The 22083-nt window shown below is 37.1% G+C and overlaps 1 protein-coding gene across 1 annotated transcript; it reads left to right on the top strand.

Annotated features, from left to right (window-relative positions):
- The first annotated feature begins 729 nt into the window (after positions 1-729).
- On the top strand, positions 730-16736 carry scamp2 (secretory carrier membrane protein 2). Its single transcript, XM_053319115.1, has 9 exons — positions 730-870; positions 6849-6926; positions 7267-7347; positions 9123-9234; positions 10616-10744; positions 11226-11385; positions 11955-12056; positions 13860-13977; positions 14557-16736. Exons 1-9 carry the CDS (start codon positions 814-816, stop codon positions 14704-14706), a joined length of 987 nt encoding a protein of 328 aa, XP_053175090.1. The 5' UTR covers positions 730-813; the 3' UTR covers positions 14707-16736.
- The last annotated feature ends 5347 nt before the right edge of the window (positions 16737-22083 follow it).

Raw genomic sequence — 22083 nt, 5'->3', positions numbered from 1 at the left:
TGGTGACCTGCATGAGAGTATCCTGCCTCTTGCCCAATGATGTGTAGAAGACGCAGCATTGCATAACATAGCAGCAGTGTAAAAACAGGAACTTCTGACTACATGATTCACTTGAAGCATTTAACATGAACACACACTGTCCCTGGTGTTATACTGAGCATGGACCACTGATATCTATCTATCTATCTATCTATCTATCTATCTATATAAAAACTGTTTTTACCATGCAAAATTTGACATCATTTGTTTATAATTACATTTTCATAGCTGGAAATCACCTGAGTTGCTCTTCTTTTTAATAGATCGAAACCTTTTTTAAATTTATTTATGTATTTATTTTATCTATCCGGGTTGCTTTTTTTTAACAGATCAAATTTATTTATTTTATTTATGTTTTTCAAGTTTTTCAACAGGCTGAAACTTTTTTTTTAAAAGATCGAAACTTTTTTTAAGTTCTGTTTTTTAATGTAGGCCTATTTATTTTTTATCCACCTGGTATGATTTGTTTATTTATTTAAAAAAATAAAATTAATTTAATTTTTAATTTATTCTACTTTTTTCCCACCAGGGTTTCTTTTTTAGGAGATCGAAACATTTATTTACTTTTATTAATTAATTAAACTTTTTTTTTTTCTTCGCGGACGTTGTTACGTGTCATCTGACGTTACCGTCATTGCCCAGTCGGCTCAGTGCGCATGCGCTGTAAGTTTCATTCGAGGAAGTGGAGAGGAGAGGCGACTGAAGCGACAGAGAGGAGTTTGTTGTTTATTCCCCGCTCGGAGAGGATAAAACAGCCCGTAGTCTTTTTTAAAAATGTCGGGATATGATAACAACCCGTTCGCGGACCCAGCCGGTGACAACCCGTTCAATGTAAGTGCGTAGTTTTGTGTTGAATAGCTGATAAGGCAAAAAAAAAAAAAAAAAAAAAAAAAAAAGTCGAGTCCTGGTTGGCATATCAGTCATGAAACTTAGCTTAGCACGCCAGGAAACGGTGGGGGCGGGACTTACCGCTGCTCTCCGATCAGCCATTGGTCAAGACAGTATGATTGGCAGGGCTTAGACCAATCAGCGGGTTGTGTTAGGGAACAAGGGGCGGGGCAACATTTGAGCTAAGTTGCAGGAAGTTAAACTGTAGCCAACTAGGAATGTGTGTCAAACCTTTTTTTTAAGCCACGTTACAACCATTACTACTGCTTTTAAAAGAGATTTTCTAACATGTTTATTGTGGTTTGATATCATTTTAATTAAGAGGTGGAAAATAACTTACTAAATGACTGCATTTGACTACAAATTTGAGGTCCTTGTACTTTGAGTATTTACACTTACACGCTACATTATCACTACTTTTCAGAGGGAAACATTGTATTTTCTACTCTTTCCTATAGTTACTTATGTTATGTAACTTATCTACTCTTTTCTTATTAAGAACAATGTTATGCACTACATGAGAAAGGTGCCATATAGTATATATAATGTTGTATTATTATTATTAAACAGATGATACACTTACAATATAGTGCAGTATTTTACTAATAATCTACTCTTAAATGTCTAAAACGGGCTACCTTGATAAACTACATCATTAAAATGCTCTCTTTTGATTAATATACTATGATAATATACCACTCTATAAAAAAATCAGTCTGCTTAATGAGCACGTTTATTTTTGATACTTTAAGTACATTTAGCTGATAACACCTATAGCATTTTGGATTTCTACTTTTTCTAAAGTTAAGGATCAGAACAATTCTTCCATCACTGTTTAAGACCTGTAGGCTCCTACAGGCACCGTTAGTTTCCAGACTACCATCTTCCTCCATGAATGGTTTTCTCTTTGAAAAATACTCTTTTTATCTACAGGATGTAGTCTACTCAGCCTATACAAAGCTCATTGTCTTTGTGTGGAAAACGTTATTGAATCCGGTTAACTTCCCAAGAATTGGCAGCTGGCCTGCTGTGTCCACAGATAATATTAGTCAGTGTTTATAAGTAGTCAAGTTTATTTTATTTTCAGAGCCCAAAATCACACATTAGCCTCAGGAAGCCAGCAGACTCTTGTTACTTCCACCTGAAAGTGGCTGACCTTCAGATGTGAAGTGTTTCTTTATGTGTTTGACATTTATTTATTTTAGTTTATTTACTGACTATTAAATATATATAATCATACTATACTTGATGTCTTTCCTATACAATCCATTGGCTTCCATCCATTTCAAATGCTCCCAAAGGGCCGTAGGATATGTCTTGGCCTCAATTTCTGAAGATGCAAATTTGGAACATATAGGCAGCACTTTTTGTATTTCTAACATTGTGTTTACTGTCAACTGTTAATTAGTATTTTTTAAAGGTAACTTTTATTTATATTAACTTAAAGACACACAGAAGTAAAGCTTTTTCTTATCTGTAGCATTTCTCCAACCCAACACACTCCATATGTATGTTTCTCAATGATAATGACCATAAACCTCCATTAGCATTTCTTTTATATGTCATATGGAGTGGCTGAAATTGGGAATCAGGATAAGAGGCACAACTCTGTCTCTGTTGCAGTGCTTTGAAAGGAGCATGACCGTTTGGTCACAGGAACCTTCCTCAGAAAATAGAGGAACATGAAGAGTGAGTTGAAATTTAACACACAGTACCCAGAACACACAGATTACGCTGCCTTTCAAGACTGTACGAGATAAGATCTGATGTAGGTTAGAGCACCACATTAGGCCTGTATGTACTCATTTATTCCAGTTTATTTCTATAAATCACCCTGAATACTGAAGACATTTATCCATGATTGTCTCACTTTTCGAGTACAAACTGTAGAGGACTTCAACTGACAGTTTGCAAAGTGAAATCATGACTCGAGGGCAAACTGACATCACGCATACTGTACAGTGTTACAACGTATTTAATGGCGACTCATATGATATGACGTTACATATCAAATGTCAGAGTCAGTAAAAACTCTTCTGCGATTTCATTATTATTATATAACCGATGTTTTTACAGTTGTGCACAGTCACACTTTATGATATCAGGTGCACAATGGGCTGTGATGTCAGCAGAGACCACTGTTTGTTTGCTGGGTGTGGAAGCGACTGAATAAATAACCTGCTAGCAGCGGGAATATGTTGTATATTGCTCAGTTCACCTTTAAGCTGTTACATATATGCAGTTCCTGGAGTCTGTGGTGACTTACATTAAAATAATTATCATGCTGAAAGAAATTTAAGAGGATCAAATAATAGAATAATTTAAAATGTAAGCTCTTTGTGACCTTGAAGTAAAAGTTTGTGGGGTTTTTTTCACGAATCATGAGACATAGCACTGTAATCCTGTTGAATTAAACATTATAAAGAGTAGATTAAGCCTATTTAGTTAGAATAATAAACTGTAGTTATGAAATAGATACAAACAGCCACACCCCATGACTGTCACAGCAAGACCTGTTTCCCTGTACAGAGATTTTAACATCAGGATATCATGCTGTTTTGATTCTGAATCTATTTTTACTCTCAGTCGTAATGAGAGGAACAGCCAGACTTGATCACCCATATCTACAGAGAGGTGCTTCTGTGTGCATCTCCACGTCGATTTGCTGATATTTTAAACATGACGTGGTCAAAGTTTTGGCTCATCTCAGCTGTCTTTTTAATTCAGAGAGGCTTAGTCACCTTTCTGTTCAGTATTTCTGTTTCATTTCTGTCTAAGCCGTGTCATCAAAAGACACCAGCTGACCTTATCAGATGATACTCAGCAGGATGTCTTTCCTGCTTTAACATTGTGGTAAATGGTAAACACTTTTTTGCATAATAAGCAGTTTTGAATATCACCATCGGCAGCTGTGATCAACAAATGGTTCCTTCTGAAAAAAAAAAAAAAAAAGAAAGAGTACACCAGCCCCACCCTGCTGCCTGTGTGATTACTCTTTTAATAAGTAACTATAAAATATGATTGAAAACATCAGCTGTAGATGTTCAGCTGTTGTATTTCACCACATTTTTCCTCCCTCCTAAGTATGAAGGAGTGAAACTATCCAGACTTCCATGTTTCCTGCTGGGAATGTTGACAGGTGTGTCAGGAGCAGATAAGCAACCGATGAGGTCACAGTTTTAATCACGTGACCCGTGAGCGATGTGCTCGGCTATCATGTGAGGTCCGTGTTCTGACCTCATTAAGGGAGAATTTGACACAGATTGTAAAAATGTTTCTTTACAGTTGTTTAGGTTAGACTGAATTTCATTTATCAGTTGCACAAAAGTCCCCCCCCCCCCCCCAAAAAAAAAATCCCCTCTGCTGCTTTCAGCGTGAACAAGACTGCTTAGACAACTGCTGCAGTGTTATCTGGGGACTGTAGTGTACTTTGGTGTCATTAAATATTAGTTACATCTGTCAACCTACCCCTTAAAAATACTCCACTGTAAATATGCTGAAATAAATATAGACAACCACTGTCCCACAAGACTGTCAGTCAGTTTAATGTTTTCCTTTTCTAAAAACTGACATTACATTTCTGGAATATTGTGGGATGTTTATTGGTATCCTGACAGTGATTATTAGGACATTTGAAATACTCTTAGAGGAGCTGATGCTCAGGGAATATCTGAAGTCACTGGATCATTACAAACTTCATATAAAAGGATGTGTCTTTTTGGAGATTTGATATGAAGATTTTGACAGATTAGATGATATTCTCAACTGTTTTCCTTCTATGTAAAGCCTAATAGCAGGCAAACAGTGTTTACTAATTCAGTGCAGCATTAATAATCCAGTAAAGAAGCTCATCCTAGAAGCACTTTGACAAATTCCTGGAATGTCTTGGAAAATTCATGGAAATTTTATGGCAGTGATTATTAGGATGTTTAAAATACTCTTAAAGGAACTGATACTCACTGATGCTCAAGGAATATTTGAAGTTATTGGATCATTACAAACTTCATATAAAAGGATGTGTCTTTTTGGAGATTTGATATGAAGACTTTGACAGATTAGATGATATTCTCAACTGTTTTCCTTCTACATAAAGCCTAATAGCAGGCAAACAGTGTTTACTAATTTAGTGGGTTTTTTTAAAACTGTAAAACAGCATTAATAATCCAGTAAAGAAGCACTTTGACAAATCCATGGTCTTTTTATGGCAGGGATTATTAGGACATTTAAAATACTCTTAAAGGAACCGATACTCACTGATACTCAGGGAATATCTGAGGTTATTGGATCATTACAAATGCCATATACAAGGATGTGTGTTTGGAAGTTTTTTGACAGATAAGATTATGTTTTCAGCTGTTTTCCTTCTACATAAAGCCTAATAGCAGGCAAACAGTGTTTACTAATTTAGTGTTTTTGGTTTTTTTAAACTGTAAAACAGCATCAATAATCCAGCAAGTAAGATAATCTTAGAAGTACTTGGACACATTCCTGGAATGTCTTGGAAAATTCATGGATTTTTTATGGAGTTTATCAGAAGCTGCTTTTGTCAGACTTTCACACATCAGTTTGACACAGTTAAATGAATCGTCAGGTCTTTGATCGTTCACTAGACCAAATTAATATTTACCCATACTCCGTGCCTCACATCTGTTGAGGAGCGACTTCTTCTGAGGTAATGATTGATCGGGACCGTCAGAGGTTATTGCAACAATGGCCGTTTGTTATTGTACTTCACTTTATGAGTTTGTCTAAGCATATTTTAGTCTGGCCTGTTTTGGTTTTTGTTTTGTTTACCTGAGAAAAATGTTTGAGGAAATTAAAGTTTCTCAGGGACACTTCTGTTGAACACACAGTAAGATAAACAGGAATAAATATTTTAGTGTTTTTCTGTGGTTAAATATGAAAGGTCAAGGTTGGAGTACAGTTGAACTAAATACTGTGTTAGTGCCAAAGTTGTAACAGTGGGTCAAACAAGTATAAGAACAGAGTGTCCTCTGTAGAAATGAAGCAACATGTCATGACTGTAATGCCTGTGGTCCTCCTGTACATCACCCAGTACATAACCCAGTACTGGACTGGGGTAGTTAAGACCACAGTCTACGCAACTTCTCCAAGTCTGTTTATCAGGGTTTATCAAAAAGTCAGACATCAATACATCGGCTGATAATCTTATATATACAGAATATATTCATTCATTCATTCATTCATTCATTCATTCATTCATTCATTCATTTTCCAAACCACTTATCCTGTCTAGACATTCACAGGGGAATAAATACATTATTATTATACACACATATTTTGCAATGATCCCTCAACTGTAGTTATCAAACACTGGTGACAAAGATATGTAATGGAGGATGTGATATTTTAGTTTAACAGCAAACTTTATTGTATAAAATGACATCAGTGCAGCTTTACTGGGGGAGGTATAAATAAACATAAACAAAAAAACATGTATGTATATATTAAAATTGAATTAAGAAAGAGGAACAAAGATAGATAAAATGCTGCCTATATAACTTTAAAAAAAATAAAGAAAAATATTGCTCTATGTGAAAAGTGCCTTGAGATAACTTTGTTGTAATTTGTTGCTATATCAATATCTACCCTGACCTCGATCTGGTCAAATACACAAGAAACACTCAAAGGATCAACAGAAACTCACAGACGTCAAGTGATTTATATCAAAGAAATGCAGATTGAGCTGATTGTGAACAGAGTTGACTCTTAAGTAGGATCTGTTTATTTATTCAGGTTCAGAAACTTTATCGTCTGTTATAATAGAACAGAATAATAAAAAGCACAAATAAATAGATGAGTTGGGTGTATAAAAAGTACACAGTTGTTTCATAGTTAGTTTTAGATATCGTTGACTCTCAGCTGAATAAACTGATGTGATGTTTTTGGGTGTTTTTCAGGATCCTTCTGTCACACAAGCGACCAACTCCAACTTAGAGTCGGTCGACCAGTTCAGCGCTTTCCCCGCTCATCCCACAGTAAGACTATTATCCTGTTTTCTTTTACCCCTTTCTTCTCCCATCTTTACCTTTTTAGTTTCTCTTTCTCTTCAAACTCCTTAAACTGTTTTATTCTCTCTCTTATCTTCTCTCTCTCTCTCTCTCTCTCTCTCTCTCTCTCTCTCTCTCTCTCTCTCTCTCTCTCTCTCTCTCTCTCTCTCTCTCTCTCTCTCTCTCATCTCTCTCTCTCTCTCTCTCTCTCTCTCTTATCTCACCCGTCTCCCTTCATTTTTTTCTTCATCTTTTCTCGGCCCTGTTGTCTCATCCTTGTATTTCTCACAGTCACCGTGGATTTGTTTGCTTATTATTATTATTTCAGGACAGTTTAGCTGTTCACACCACTCCAGCCGCCCCCTACCAGCCTGCGGTGTTGCAGCCGTCTACAGAGCCCAGTCCGCAGGTGAGTCACGTCATCATACTGGATATAAGTACAGCACTCTCTCCTTCAAACCCTCCACTTCTCTGCTGCAATGAAAAATACTATTTTAAAGTAGAAAGAGGGACAGTACTTCTCTTGGTTCGCTTCTTATTTTAATAGTTTTAGCTGCTTATACTTTTACTTTCACTGGAGTTAGGCGTGGTAGTACACAGGGTTGGGATGGTTACTTTGGAAATGTAATAGGTTACAGATTACTAGTTACCCTATTTAAAATAGTAATGTAACTATTTCAATTGCTTATTACATTTGATTACTTTTGATTACATTTCTAATTTCCTAACCAATGTCTTCAGCTGATAGGGTAAGTGTTCCCATTAAGCACCAAAATCTAAGTTCAGCTGTTTTTAATGGATACTGACATGATTTATAAGGGAGGTAATGTCTTACAAAGCATAATGTAGCTCTCATTTGAAAATATATTCATTAGTTCTCATGTAGGTTTTGGAATATAAAATAAAGATATTTTATGAAAAAAGTCAAAGTATGGCATGGCCTTAATTGGTACTGTGACGCCATTTAAGTCCATGTGTGCTAACATGTTAATCTTCTGACTTCAGATGTAACCTGCTTAGTAATCATTAACATTTTCATCAGTAACTGTAACGGATTACAGTTACATTTATTTTGTAATTAAAGTACTGTATGTAATAGCGTTACATGTAACTAGTTACTCCCCAACACTGGTAGTACACAGAATAAGTGGACAGTGTAAAGTTTTTCATCTTACAATCTTCCCACCAAAAGAATTGTGCAAGTACAATTGGCCAGAAAGAGAAAAAAACAGTCTTTGAATGAGTGTTCCATCTTTTAAATGTTGTTAATCTTATTTGAGCAGAAAATTAAAGGCGTTTAACTCAAATGTGATTTCCCAGATACTGCTAATTCTTTGAAAACAATATTTTTTAGGCTAACGTAAATCAAACATGCCTTTTAAAAACAATTACACTGTTGATGGATGACTAAAGGTCAAATGTTAACCTCTAAAAGACAGCAGATACACCATTTATCATTTTTAGCAACGTGTAAAGACACTCTATGCTTTTGCTGTTTTGCTCAAGGCACAACTGCATTATTGTTTTTTCTTTTCTAGGCATAACAATAGAGAACCAAACAACATCTGACTCATATAGTCACACTTGATTTTACCTTTAGAAAACAGTTATTGTGTATTTCAGACCTGTGGGTGTCTCTGATGGAAGCTGGATGTGGTAAAGAGCAAGTCTTCCACTCTCCATCCCTAGATAGCAAGTGTTACCCGAGGATGTTATATCTTCAGCATCTACTCAGTTTACACAACACTGTAATGAGTCTCCTTGCTCCACTGCTAGTCTCATGAATATTCATGAACAGGACTATAGCTCCTCAGTTTTTCTGCCAAGTAAGACTATTCGATATAATGATCATAGATATCTATTTTTGGACTTACGGACAGTGTTATGGCCTTCTAAAAATGCAAATATGCTTTGAGAAGGGCTGTTGACATCTGCATGTAGCCTCCATAAAAATGAATGGTAGCTTCCCCCTAATTGCAGATGTTGCATATGTAAAGTGTTGAATATATAATGCAGGCTGTGTGTGTTTTATATATTTGCGATTTTTAAGGATCTAATGTCTCTGTATGTAATTTGAGTCTACTAAAAGCTCCCGAAATGTCTCTCCACTTATGTCATCACAACGCCTTCTCTTACCTTCAGTGTGCTCGTTAAGGAAAGTGTTTCTATGTCTTCTTTTTCCAGGCGACTGCCGCTGCAGCTCAGGCCAACCTGCTGAGGCAGCAAGAGGAGCTGGAGAGGAAAGCTGCAGAGCTGGACCGCAGAGAGCAGGAGCTACAGAGCAGAGGATCGGGAGGTCATTACACACAAATCCTACCCTCTCTTCTCTCTGCACAAGTATCGAAAGCAGCACTCGTTTTCTGACAGACTGAGACAGGAAAACAATGTGCAATGTGTGCATTATGTATCAGAAGGGACTATGAGACTCCTTGTTTACATCCTTGCACAGACTTTGAAATGATACCTTATAAACAGGCCTGTAGAGGATGCAGTCTCCCAGACAACAATTTTCTGTTATCTGATATTACAGAAGAATATGAAATGTATATTAAACTCCTATTTACTAAAGGTCATTAAATACAGGATGTTGGTGGCAACTATGGACAAAACCATAGATGCTGTAAAGTCTTTGAGTTTCCAATTTGAGGTTATTTGCTGAGTTAGACGTAGTTGTTGACGTAGACTTGCATTGAAAATCTACAGCCTCCATGTATGTTGCCCCCACTACAGTGCTGAATCAGACAGTCAATTAACAAACATGTAGGGCTGCAACTAACGAGTATTTTCATCATTGATTAATCTGCCAATTATTTTCTTGATAATCGTTTTGATTTTTGAAACGCAGAAAATAATGAATATTACTTACAAGGTGACGTCTTGTTTTGAAGACACAGTACAAGCCCCAGATATAATCTACATTAAATAAGTATTGATTAAATAATTATGCATTAAAATGTCACATTCGAGAATCTGAAAAGATGACTAAAATGATTGATAATCAAAATAGATGCTAATTAGCCTTCTGCCAATCAGTTGTATAATTGCTGCAGTTCTAGTTTATCAAATTAAAACTGCAGACATGCTATTTACAGCATTTTAAATTAAGCTATTGGCTTGCTTAAACCCTCTTTCATATCTGTGTAATTTACACCTGGGGGGGATTAATAGGTTATCAGAAAATGTACAGGTGTTCATGTTGGTACTAGATGTAGGTAGTCAGATGTTCCCATAATCAGACATTGTTATACACTAAAGACACAAAATCTGTGCTAGAAGTCCTGAAGTCTTTGACCGACTCTATGACTGTGTAATATACATACACCCATAGCTTATCTAGTGGCTGCAGTCGCCTTTTCAAAGTAAATATTTAACCACAAGTGTTTGTCTGCAAGCTTCCTTATGTTGTTGCAGTGCTGCTCGGTGTAATACTGCGTTTCCTTTTATTGCTGTCTTTACTGTTAATGTGACATATTATCTTACCAGGATGCTGTATTGACTCCCACACATATGAGAGTGTGTTTGATTTTAGAAAGTTTGCATCTATACTGCAAAAGGTCACCTTGCATGGATGAGTCAGTGTGTTTGAAACAACTGCAGATTTCCTTATTAAGAAATATTATAAACATAAGAACATACGAGCTCTACCTTCCTAACAGATGTTGTGTCTGTCCCTACAGTTAAAGAGAACAACTGGCCTCCACTTCCCAAATTCTTCCCCATCAAACCATGTTTCTATCAGGACTTCTCAGAGGAAATCCCCCCGGAGTACCAGAGAGTCTGCAAGATGATGTACTATCTCTGGATGTGTGAGTACACTAAGATCAAAGCACACGGATGTGCAGTGTTTGTCGAAGCTGAAATGTGAGCTTCAAGGTTCAAATATGAAACAGTTAGTTCAACAATTATATGCATTAATTTTATCTGAGTAGACAGATTAAACCAGATTTGAAAATGTTATAATGTCATTTGATCTTGGAGACTAAAAGTTATTTCTAAATACTAACTGAACTGTATTTTCTTTCAATGAGCAGCACTGGTGTAAGTTTGATATCTAAGGCACACATTTGAATTGACATCACTTACTGTGCCACCTGGTGGTTACACTAGTATCAGTGATGATGTGGCTAATGCAGCATTTAATGATGTTTTAATTGTTTAGTCTCTGCAGCCAACTCTGACTTTAAATAAAAATGTCACTTTAAATAAACCTAATGCTACTAATCATTGGTAATGTTATTATAATTAGTACTGGTGTCACTGACTGCTGTCTCTCCTCTGCTTCTTCAGTCAACTGTATGACTCTGTTCCTCAACCTACTGGCCTGTCTGGCGTACTTCACCACTGATGCATCCTACGGTGTGGATTTTGGCCTCTCCATTCTCTGGCTTATCCTCTTCGCTCCTTGTTCCTTCCTCTGCTGGTACCGGCCCGTCTACAAGGCCTTCAAGTGAGTTCTCCTTCTGTGTATCTAGGAATATGTATGTATGGTCTCTGTGGCCCAGTTGATTATTTTAACCATCTATGGTCTAATAAGTATAATAATACATGAGATACTTGATCCCTCAGGAGAAATCTTTATTTATACAATTTTAACCACTATGTTTCCATGCCAACCACTCATATGTAACTTAGCATAATAATGTAGTGTTCTTGATTTTCATCATTATTATAGTACATATGGCTGTGTGGCTCTTCAATCAGCAGTTTCATCATATAGGTCAGCCACTAATCTAAATGATATGTTAAACTGTAAGGTAACCATGGCAACAGAGGGTCTCATTTGTGAATTGAAAAACAAAACAAACGTTAAAACTATATTACAAGTAAATACACACATTAACCACAGCAGTTCAATATTTGCACATGGTATAAGAGCAGTAATGCACACTATGACGTCCCAATATAGATAATGAACAGAGGAAATGTCATCCTCTGCTTTAACTTTGTCCATTATTTATTTGTAAGATTCACTGAATATATTTTCCAGAGTGTAATATTTTGTTTTCTCATTTTCAGGACTGACAGCTCCTTCAGCTTCTTCTTCTTCTTCTTTGTGTTTTTCTGCCAAGTGGTGATCTTCATCATCCAGTCCGTCGGCATCCCCAAGTGGGGCAACAGGTGGGTCACACGCTGTAACTGGTTTGGATAGTTTCTCCACTGATCACTGGTGTCTCCAAAATGTGATCAGAAACATGAAGGTGATACATGATGTTTTGTTCAGTAAATGGTTCAAACAAATGTAGCCTAGACTCCAACCATTTTAGTTTGATACAAATAATTCAGTCAGTTGAAGAAATGTCCAATTTCACATCCCAGTCATTAAATTTGTATATTTGGCCAAATATTGCCAAATGTGACTCACTGATTCATCAACAAATGAAGCTTTAAATTAACATTGATTTGAAAAAGAAGTTTTTGTTTTTAGTGACAAAATGATCATACACAGTTTTTTGCAAATTCTACAATTAATCAAGTCATTCAGTATTACTTTAGTTAGAATAGAAAAGTAAAATGAACTGTGAATTTATTCTCATCCATATTTTAAAAGAAATAGTCAATTTGAACATGTTAATAACTATTTACTGATCACACAAACTAACATTGCGTCCAGTCCGAGTCTGAAACTGACTGTTTACTTCTGGTTCCTTGTCTTGAGTATCTGAAGTGAAGCCAAACAGCTAAGCTGCTGTCCTCTCTCTCTCTTTTTTTCCTGAATTTCTGCATTCTTCCATTTCTTCTGACAGAGACTTTCCATCCTTCAGCCTCTAGCCTGCTGCCTCTTTGTCTGCTGGTAACTCTGTAAGTTTCTGCTGCTCGCTGCCTCTGCTTCGTTCTGCCAACAGTCGCACTCTCTCTGCGTGCTCTATCCGTGTAAAGTAAATATTTTGCTTTTGGAAATACAAGATAAGTGGTGAACTGATGGACTTTAAACACAATGAAACCTCCGGCTGCTGGACCTTGGAGGGCTGTTGCTGTCAGTTCTGATTTTTTTACTTTTTAAAACAATTTGTACTGACACATTTTTCAATACTGGTTTTCATTTTTTCTTCTTTTAATTTTCACTTTAAGTTACATTGGTTATGTTTGTTTATACTTTATCTGTCACTTCTTCTTTTTTTTACATATACTTGTGACTTTGTATGTTCTATTATAGTCATGAATATTAATGATAAGAGTAAATAAAGGCAAATATTAGATAATAATATTAGATATTTGATTAGCAAATAGCAAGTTCTCCCTCAGTGTAGTGGTCTGAAAATGACCAAATAGATAAATATGCTTTTATTACATAAGTAGATGAGTGCTTAGTTAATACTCCACATTGTATTACATTATAACTTGTTTTTTGTTTCCCAATGTCTGCTTTGAAGAAACACTTTGATTTCAGAATGACAAGTGTCTGAGTGGCTCCTGGTTTCGTATAATGCCACTTGTGATTTCGTGATGGCACTTTGCATAATGACAGACCACACACAGTCAAGGGGAACTGTTCTAGTTTTTAATGTTAATGTAATTGTGACATTAGTTACATCTAGTAGCACTTCCTTTGTAGATAAGATGTAAATCACAAAGCAGCATCAATTTTAAAAACTACAAAGAGTACTTTTAGGATATTATGAAAGTGTACTTCAAAAAATGCTTTAAAATCATGCATTCATGTTGTAAGAATGATACCACTTTTATCGTGTTCATCTTTTGAGTGATTTCAATTACTCTTTAAAAAAATTCTCATTCTGTCTCTTCTTTTCAGCTTTTCATTCTTCGTCTCTTCCCTAAATCTAACCCAACTCCTGACGAGAATACACACACATATACACTGTATTATACACCTGTGTTTCTTCTCTCTGTGGGAAATGACCTTCAGTATAACTAAAGTTGTTCTTTCACCACCTAAAACATAATGATCTCTGTTGACTCCAGTGGCTGGATCGCCGCCTTCACCATCATCGGAACGAACAAGGCAGTGGGAGCCATCATGATCACAGTGGCCATCCTCTTCACCATGTGTGCCGTGCTGTCAGTCATCCTGCTCAAGATGGTGAGAGTTTAAATATGTAATGTGTCCATGTAAATGAACGTTTACAGCAGATGTTCTCGTTAGACTAATTGGAGCTTTAACTTATGAGTATGAATCTCACATTGTGATTAGATTTCAGCCAGAAATCAGCTTAGTAAGTTAAAAAGGTCACCTTGCTTTGCCAATTCCTGCCAGCTAAAAAAAAAAAAAGCATAATCTACAAGGAGAATCAGTAGCTAAAAGTCTTCCTTTGCAAAAAAGTTGATGTAGAAATGAAGGACATCAGTTCATGCCAGCAGTTTCCTTGACCAGGGATGCACTGTGTTTTTTGACAAGTCTGCCAGCTCTGCCTAGTTAAGTTTCACATTGAGCTCGGATCTCATTGCAGGAACAGCTGTGAAAAAAAAGAGTGCATTTTAATACCAGCTGTAAATGCAGAGAGCCACAGATTGCACGTCATTATCCAGATACTGTACCCAGATACAGATCGCACATTAATACAGGTGTTAAATGGGGTTCAGGTGTCACATCCCTCTCTCCAGTGTGTCTTTCTAAAATATTGAAAACTCAGCCATTTGCTCATTATCTCCTCCTCCTCAGGTCCACAGCATGTACCGCCGGACTGGAGCCAGTTTCCAGAAGGCCCAGCAGGAATTCTCCCAGGGCGTCCTAACCAATAAGACCTTCCAAACAGCCGCCGCCGGTGCAGCATCCACCGCTGCTCAGGGAGCCTTCCAGGGAAACAACTAATGGTCGACTGAGCTAAACTAAGCTCTGTTTAAAAGGTCAAGGTTTATATGTTATCAGGTCTAGATAAACTATTACAAAGCTGAATCAATCAGGAAGTTTGGCAGCGGCTGCAAATTAAAATCTAACCTTATAATGAATAGACCTTGAACCAGGTGAGGCTACGTTAATAGCCCCCACCTCCCCCTCCTTTCACCCCTCCCCACTATTACTGCACATACAAATCCCCACGTTATCTATGCTTTTCATGTCCAGCATGTCTCCTGCAGAGCGACATCATGCGACTCTGCTGGGGTTTAAACAAAAAAGAAAAAAGCAGTCAAGGGGAAACTCTCACATCTAGTGCATCCTGGGGGTGGAAAGCATGAATGAAGTTGACTGATTGCTATTTCAGTGTGTCTTGGCTCTGTATATTTCGTGTGCACTTTTTTTCGGCAATGCTCTTCAGTGTAATGTGTGATCGTGTACGTGCGTGAGTACTGGCATGTTGGTCACATGTATTCATGTGGCTGCAGTACGGTTTTGTTCCTCCACAGCGAGAGTGGACTTTGATCCTGTAATATATAAATGAGATGAAGTGTTTCTGTGTGTCATTGATTAGCAATTTTTTCAAATTTTTTTCAGTCTTGAAAAAGCATTTCTCTTTATTGTTTGAAGCCAGTTTGGCTTTTGCTTTCGCGTACCACACATTTCAATCAAATGAAGATGAAAAATAATAAAAATTCAACATATAGTTTTGTAATAGTAGTCCGCCTGAGTGTTTTGGACATCATTGTTACTGCAATTATTCATTTAGGTCCAGAGTCTTTAATTCAGTAAGATAAATGAAAGTCTTTGACAACATGAGGGAGCCTCCATCACTTTCAGAGTGTGGTACAGCAAACTTTTGTCTGAAACCAAAATTTTCTTTAAGACATTTTTTGGAAAAACCACTGTGGTGTCAGAAAATTAGTGGAGTTCCTTTTTTATTTTATGTTCTAGTGAATCTGCTCCTTCTTGTATTCAGATAATGGTTTCTACATTAAGATCACATCTGCAGTGAGAATCAATGCGCTTTGCCTCAGTTATTTTCATACCTGTTAACAGAGTGTAAACTATGATTTAGTTTCACTTTTAGGGAATTTTTTCTTGCTTAAGCATCAAACTAATTCATTTTTTTCTGTATCATATTAATGGTTGATGAAGCAGCTTCAAGTAAATCTTGTTTCTCCTGTTCGCTACCATTGTTACTGGTTCCTAAGGATACCAACGAAATACTAACTACGAAAAATTGACAATATCAAAGTAGATTGACGGCTGAAATTCGTACAGCTGGTTTTAATTGGTCGAGTCAGTCTCAATCTCTTGTTAATTTCAGTACTAACAGTATAGGCAGGAGGAGGGAAGGTTTATTTTTTCAGGTAGAAGTGCTACAGTGTGAATCATTAGAAATAATCACAATAATGAAGTCTGACTGTCACTGGTATGACAGGAGACGCTGGACATGTTTTTCCTGATGTGTAATTTCTATTAGATCAGTGTGAATTTGCCATAACATTTAAAAAGAGAGTCAATGTCTCAGTATCACCAGTAAGCAGCTAATATATTGCATTCTCATTTTTTTTTTTAATTATTCAAAAGGAATTTCAATGCTCGACAGTCTTCTTCGTACCTCTGTAAAACTACCACCAAGCCCTAAATTATTTGTGTACTGATGTATATTTTCTATGTTATTTCTCATTTGGGGAAAAAAAAAAACATGCTTATGTATGTTTTCCTTGATGTACTGTTTTTAAAACATCGGCTCAGATGTAACATATGTCAATAATACAGCGATCCCTGAAGAACAAATGCAAATCCAGAGTTTGTGTTTAACGTTCTTTTCAACAGATAATGGTCTAATATAAAGTTTGATCCTACATCCATCATGTTATAGAAGATTCGTATTAATTCATACATCTCTGTATGCATTGTGTTGGGAGAGCAGATTTCAGTGCCTTTTGTATTTCAATATTGAATACAGCATCTAATAAAATGCTTTGCTTTCATTTAAAGCTGTGTCCTTTTTTCCCCCCCCTCCCCTTTATTACAGATGTTTAAAGTTTTAATGTAAGTATTACTAAACCTCTGAATGTCTTTCTGTTGCAGTTTTAAACACAGATGAGAAATAACTGTGTGTTTGGGTAAAATAGAGGTCCTGCTCCTTTTACTTATTGATCCATGATTCAATTTGAGGTCTTAGATATTCATGATTACCCACACTTGAGGGTATTGATCCTCCAATATATTAGTTTTACATGTACTTAGATGCAGGGCAGACTGAGAAGACTGCCTATTTTTTTACCTAATGGGTGATTCAATCCTTTCCTTCTGTCCTCTTTCTGATTACATTTCTTGAGTTCATCTTTCTGCTCTACTCACTAAGCCTAAATGTGACTGTATAGCCTGAGCAATGTCTGCTTTTAGATGCAAACCACCTCACTGATTTGTCTCTAAACTCACACGTTCCCATTTCACAGCCTGTAGATTCTCCATAAGAGGGAGCTAAAATGGCCTCTCTGACGGAGGGAGGCAGATACATGTTCGTGTTGTAAATCATGCAAAGATATTCCAGTAGAGCCCCAGAATAAAGACAATATACACACAATATGTCCTCTTTAATTGTCCAGGTAAGCCATGTAGGTATACACAATAGGAAAGCCCTGAAACTGGCTCAATTAAATGAAATGCAAACTCATTTCTCTTGTGCTTTTTCTGCTTTGACATGTTAAAAAGTCTATTAAACTCATTTTGTTGATAGATGAAGCAGGCTAAAGTCTCAATATGCTTAAAACTAAGTGCTTGTTCCATTGGACAACATCTGAAATCCACTTCATGCAGTAATTAGCCCAAAAAGTGCTAGAGTGTAAAAGTAGGCAGGGTTAGGGTTACCTCACCTCTCAAGTTCTCTCTTTTTTTCATTTTTCACGCAATTACTTCCATCGCTTTTCCAGTCTCACCTCCTTTAATGTCAGGCTTTTCAACTCGCCAGACGATATGTTACACAACCTAGTTCATTTAAAGGATGCTCTGGACCAATCGACTGTAACAGCAGGTGTGAAAGTGCTGCTTCGACAGCTCTGAAGTTCAGTGATATTGTCTGGCGTTTGCCCTTGTTACTGCTAGAGAGTCTCTGTAATGTTCACTCTGAGTTTCTTCCTTGATTAAATATTGCTCATAGCCAACTCCCTGAAATAGATGGAGCAAAGACAAACGAAACATCTTCACCTCATACTCATCAATCGCTCGAAGCCATTGTCTAATCTTTGAAAGAGAGGCTTGCCCTTTTCAGTCAGTTTTCCCTTTTCTCTCTATTTTTAGGAAGGACTGGAAGAGTGGACACAAAGCAAAGAGAGGTGGACCTTTTGTGTCCACGCTGACCCAGACAGTCTGTGGGGAATCTGCGCTGAAACCTAAACTGCTGCTTCAACCATCTGTCTGTCTGACTGCATTTTTTTCCTGCTCCTTCTCTTCTCTGTCCTGCTCCTGGCTCTCAGCGTCTGTCTGGAGCTGTGAATAACTCAGCCACTTCACATCAAACACAGTCATCAACAACTGGGTTAGACAGCAGGGATACCTGAGCAGACAGGCCCCTTTTAGAGGAAGGAGCTGTGCCTGTGCCACGTTTCCCTGCAACCCTGAAATTACAGAGACTCTTATCGAAACAAACCGTGGCCTCTCACAGATCAGATTTTCAGTCAGGACATACAAACATGCAACAATTGATTGCGTTTTATTATCGCCCGAGGCACAAGGATGCCACAGAAAAGAAAAATAGATGTTTTTGCTGAGAGGGGGAGAAGGAGAGAGAGAGGAGAGGGAAAGGGCACATCACAGTGATTTATCTTTAGTTTTGTATTCACCTAAGAACCTCATTACCAACACCTGGGCTTCCTTTAACAAACCAAGCAGCAGTCTGGCTTTGTGTGTGATTTATTTTACACTTTCAAGCCTTCCTGATCTCAATTTTAAGATCAGTCATAACCGTTAGCATTGATTGTCTCTTCCTATGACATAAATATGATCATTAAGCTTCAAATGCCATTTAATTTTGCAGTGTTCAATCCTCCCACTGGGCTAGTAAAGTCTACACCCTGCAAACTGCTAATATTTTACAGTTGTTTTATAGTCTGTGGAAGATGAAGCCATTACTGACAGCCTCAGTTTTTTACAATAAAAGAACAGCTATCAGCTCATTTTCAGACCCTCGTACCACAGCGGATGTAGATGAACTTGATCAAAATGCACAAGATGAGGGAGGATGCTCTGCCGATGCTCTGTGTTCCTCCTAACAGCACAACACACAATAATGTTAACGATGGTTGAATCCTATTAACTTATTTATGTACTTTTATGCTTTCTTTTTGTAGTTTTGCTTTCATTTGATAGCCGATAGCACAGGGACAGACAGAAGGGGGCCATAACATGCAACAAAGGTTCCCAAATCAAACCAAACCAGACACACAGTGATCCCCCCCTCCCCAACCACTGGAGATAACAGGACACCCCTCCATTGAGTTTCACCAAATTCATCATGACCCTGGTACAGTGCATGAGTTCACCACTAAATAAACACACTGAAACACACTATTATAGTTTTTTTATTTGATCATTTTAAGCATAATTATATACCTGACATTTCTATATTAGCTTATACATCTTTCTTATTGTTTTCATTGATTTAATTTATTTTATTGTTGTGTTGCATAATTATATATATTAAAAATATAGTATTTTTTTAATAATAAATATATATGTAAAGTCATTTTTAAAAGTAAGAGTCATACTGTATTGGATGAGTTCAGTTTGAACTAAGAAATGTATTTTTAACTATTTTTGTCCAGCAGGTGGTGACATAGAGGTCTATTTATAGGAGCCAGGTCTGAATACTGTAATCTAGACAGCATTGTGACCAAAAAGGATCCCTGACAGAAAATGATCAGGATGAGTCAGACTTTAGGATTGAAGTCAGACATTCCTTGAGATAAATATCAATATTCAGTTTCCTTAAATAGGCACTTGGTGTATTTTTGGAGTGCCCAGATGTGTGACCTTAGGCCTGAGCTGAACTCTAAAACAGTGACTGGAATATTTGCAACTACTTCACCTCAGGGGAGGAGGAGGGGGTTTACACTTTAATTACACATTTGCTTTGCCTGTTTTTCTTTTCTCTGAAAGTCGAACAGAAACGCAGCAGAAAGAGGACAATGTTCTTAACCATGACCTGCACATTTATTGTTGCTAACTGTACATTGTGTACGAACTTGTGATGAAGCTGGAGGTCTCAGATATTACCACTAGAGGGAAGTCCGGCTGTGGTGTAGGTGTGGAGTGAAGTGCTGACTCACTGTCAGAGAAACCTGCAGCACACAAACCCATATGATGTAGTGTATCTACACACTGCTACTGTAGGCTTTTACTATAGATTGTATAACTGTTACACACAATTTGTCACTGATTTTGTCTCTTAGAAACACAGCTGATTGAAGCATTATATATATACTAATTGATTAAGTGACATACTTACCAATGGAGCTTTGTTTTATTGTCATTTTAACAATTTTTCTGTAGCTTTATTCACAAAGAGGAATGTTTTGATGAGAGACTATAATTAGCCTGGTGATGGTATTTGAATGTTCCAACTAAGAATACAGCAGCATGAATTAAGGGAATTGCTAAATATTTACAATTTTTTTACCATCTGTTTCATTGTGTACATTGTGCTCCTTTATGCAGAGAACGTCAGGTTCAACTCGACTTGTGAGGTTAAACAGAAGTTGGTGTGGACCTCCTTATTATCCCCTCAGTGTGGTGCTGACAGTTTATGCTGAGACGCCCTCTGCTACACGCAGGAATGTGCCAAGCTCAAGGTTAACCAGGAGAAAATTTGAATGAGGAACATTTCTCTGAGAAGAAAGAGGCTATTTTAAGGCTGGTCTGTGTTCTGTGTCTGTCTTTATCAGTGTGTCTTGATATGTGTGAGCACAAAAAGAACATTTGAACTCTGCAGAAATAATCCTTTAGTTTTCCACAGATTGTTTCCTCCATGAGTCCTCCACATTCACAGCATTAAAAGACTACATTCACACACAATCTGAATCCTTAATGAAGATTGAGAGGGAGCAGCAGTGTCTGATTGATGTGTGGCATGGTCTTATCCTTGCTTATTTAGAAATGCTGCTAATCTTGACTGTTTTAAATTGTGCTGGAAAACAGTGGAAATCATTTCAGTGCCACAGATCATTGTTATCATCCAACTGCCGAAAGCATAACAGGATGGTAGCTACTTGCTGGATGCTAGAAGGATATAAATGTACTGTAATTTCTGCACTGTTATGACAAAACTGGACATAACAAACTATCTTCCAATTAAACTACATTTTAACATGAGCACTAGATCAGATATTCAACTTTGGGTTTCTGAAAATGAAGAACAAAGTCTATTGTGAACTAAGCAAGGCAAAGTGTGTGTCTATTTTAGGTTGTTTATAGTCTAAAAGGGCAGATTTACAATTTTTCAAGTCTACTTAAAACAACAGTCAGGTGCTCGTATGACCACTGAAGGAGGTTTTCCTCGCTGTAATCATTCCTCCTGTTCATACTGCATATTAAAAGATCCCTTTTAAACATGCTCTCAATGTGAGTGATGGGGACCAAAATCCACAGTGTGTCCACACAGTGATTTAGTGCACAAATGAAAGTTTATCTGAAGTTTATATGAGGTTTCAGCTGCCTAAATTAGTCATGTCAAGTGGTAATCTGCCACATTTACATTTACTTTTTAACAAATCAAATTCCCTCTTAGTGTTTCCCTGTTGAGCTGTGGTGGATGTACAGTATGGTAACAAAAAGAGGCACTTTGGCATTGAAATGACAGATATCTACTTAATTTGACTCATTCGGATGACTGAAGCTTCATATTAACTTCGTTTCGTTTGTAACGTTTAAATACATTGTTGCACAGAAGGAGGCTTGTAAGTAATGGAGGCCGCCCCCATCACTTACACTGTAAATGCCTTACAATATGAAGGGATCCTCTGAGGGTTGGTAAGCACAGGAGGAATTATAACATGCTAGAATAACCTGTTTCAATGTTCATTTGGGCACCTGACTGCTGTTTTAAGACATACTTGTAAAGTTAGGTTAGTAGAAAAGCTTTTCACACTGCACTTAGCACAGAGCGCTACATTAATGTGTGGGTTAAGTTCCCCAGCTGGTCTTGAAAATGCAGTAAGAAGCAGTTTAACCTACAGTGGAAGAAATGACAAGATGTAATGTCTCTTAATTTAAGGCTCCATGTTATTGTCTGTTTTGGCGGCTGAAGTAGTGACATCTTACCTACAGAAATGGCAGAAGAATCAC

This window comes from Scomber japonicus, chromosome 5, assembly GCF_027409825.1.
Source record: "Scomber japonicus isolate fScoJap1 chromosome 5, fScoJap1.pri, whole genome shotgun sequence".
Classification (NCBI taxonomy): Eukaryota; Metazoa; Chordata; class Actinopteri; order Scombriformes; family Scombridae; genus Scomber; species Scomber japonicus.
Note: the sequence above shows the minus strand (reverse complement) of the source record. Positions and strands in the feature narration are given on the sequence as shown.

Coding starts and splice junctions, on each gene's coding strand:
- scamp2 (XM_053319115.1), top strand. CDS start 814: ATGTCGGGATATGATAACAACCCGTTCGCGGACCCAGCCGGTGACAAC. Junction 871..6,848: donor CCGGTGACAACCCGTTCAAT/GTAAGTGCGTAG, acceptor GGTGTTTTTCAG/GATCCTTCTGTCACACAAGC. Junction 11,386..11,954: donor CCCGTCTACAAGGCCTTCAA/GTGAGTTCTCCT, acceptor TCTCATTTTCAG/GACTGACAGCTCCTTCAGCT.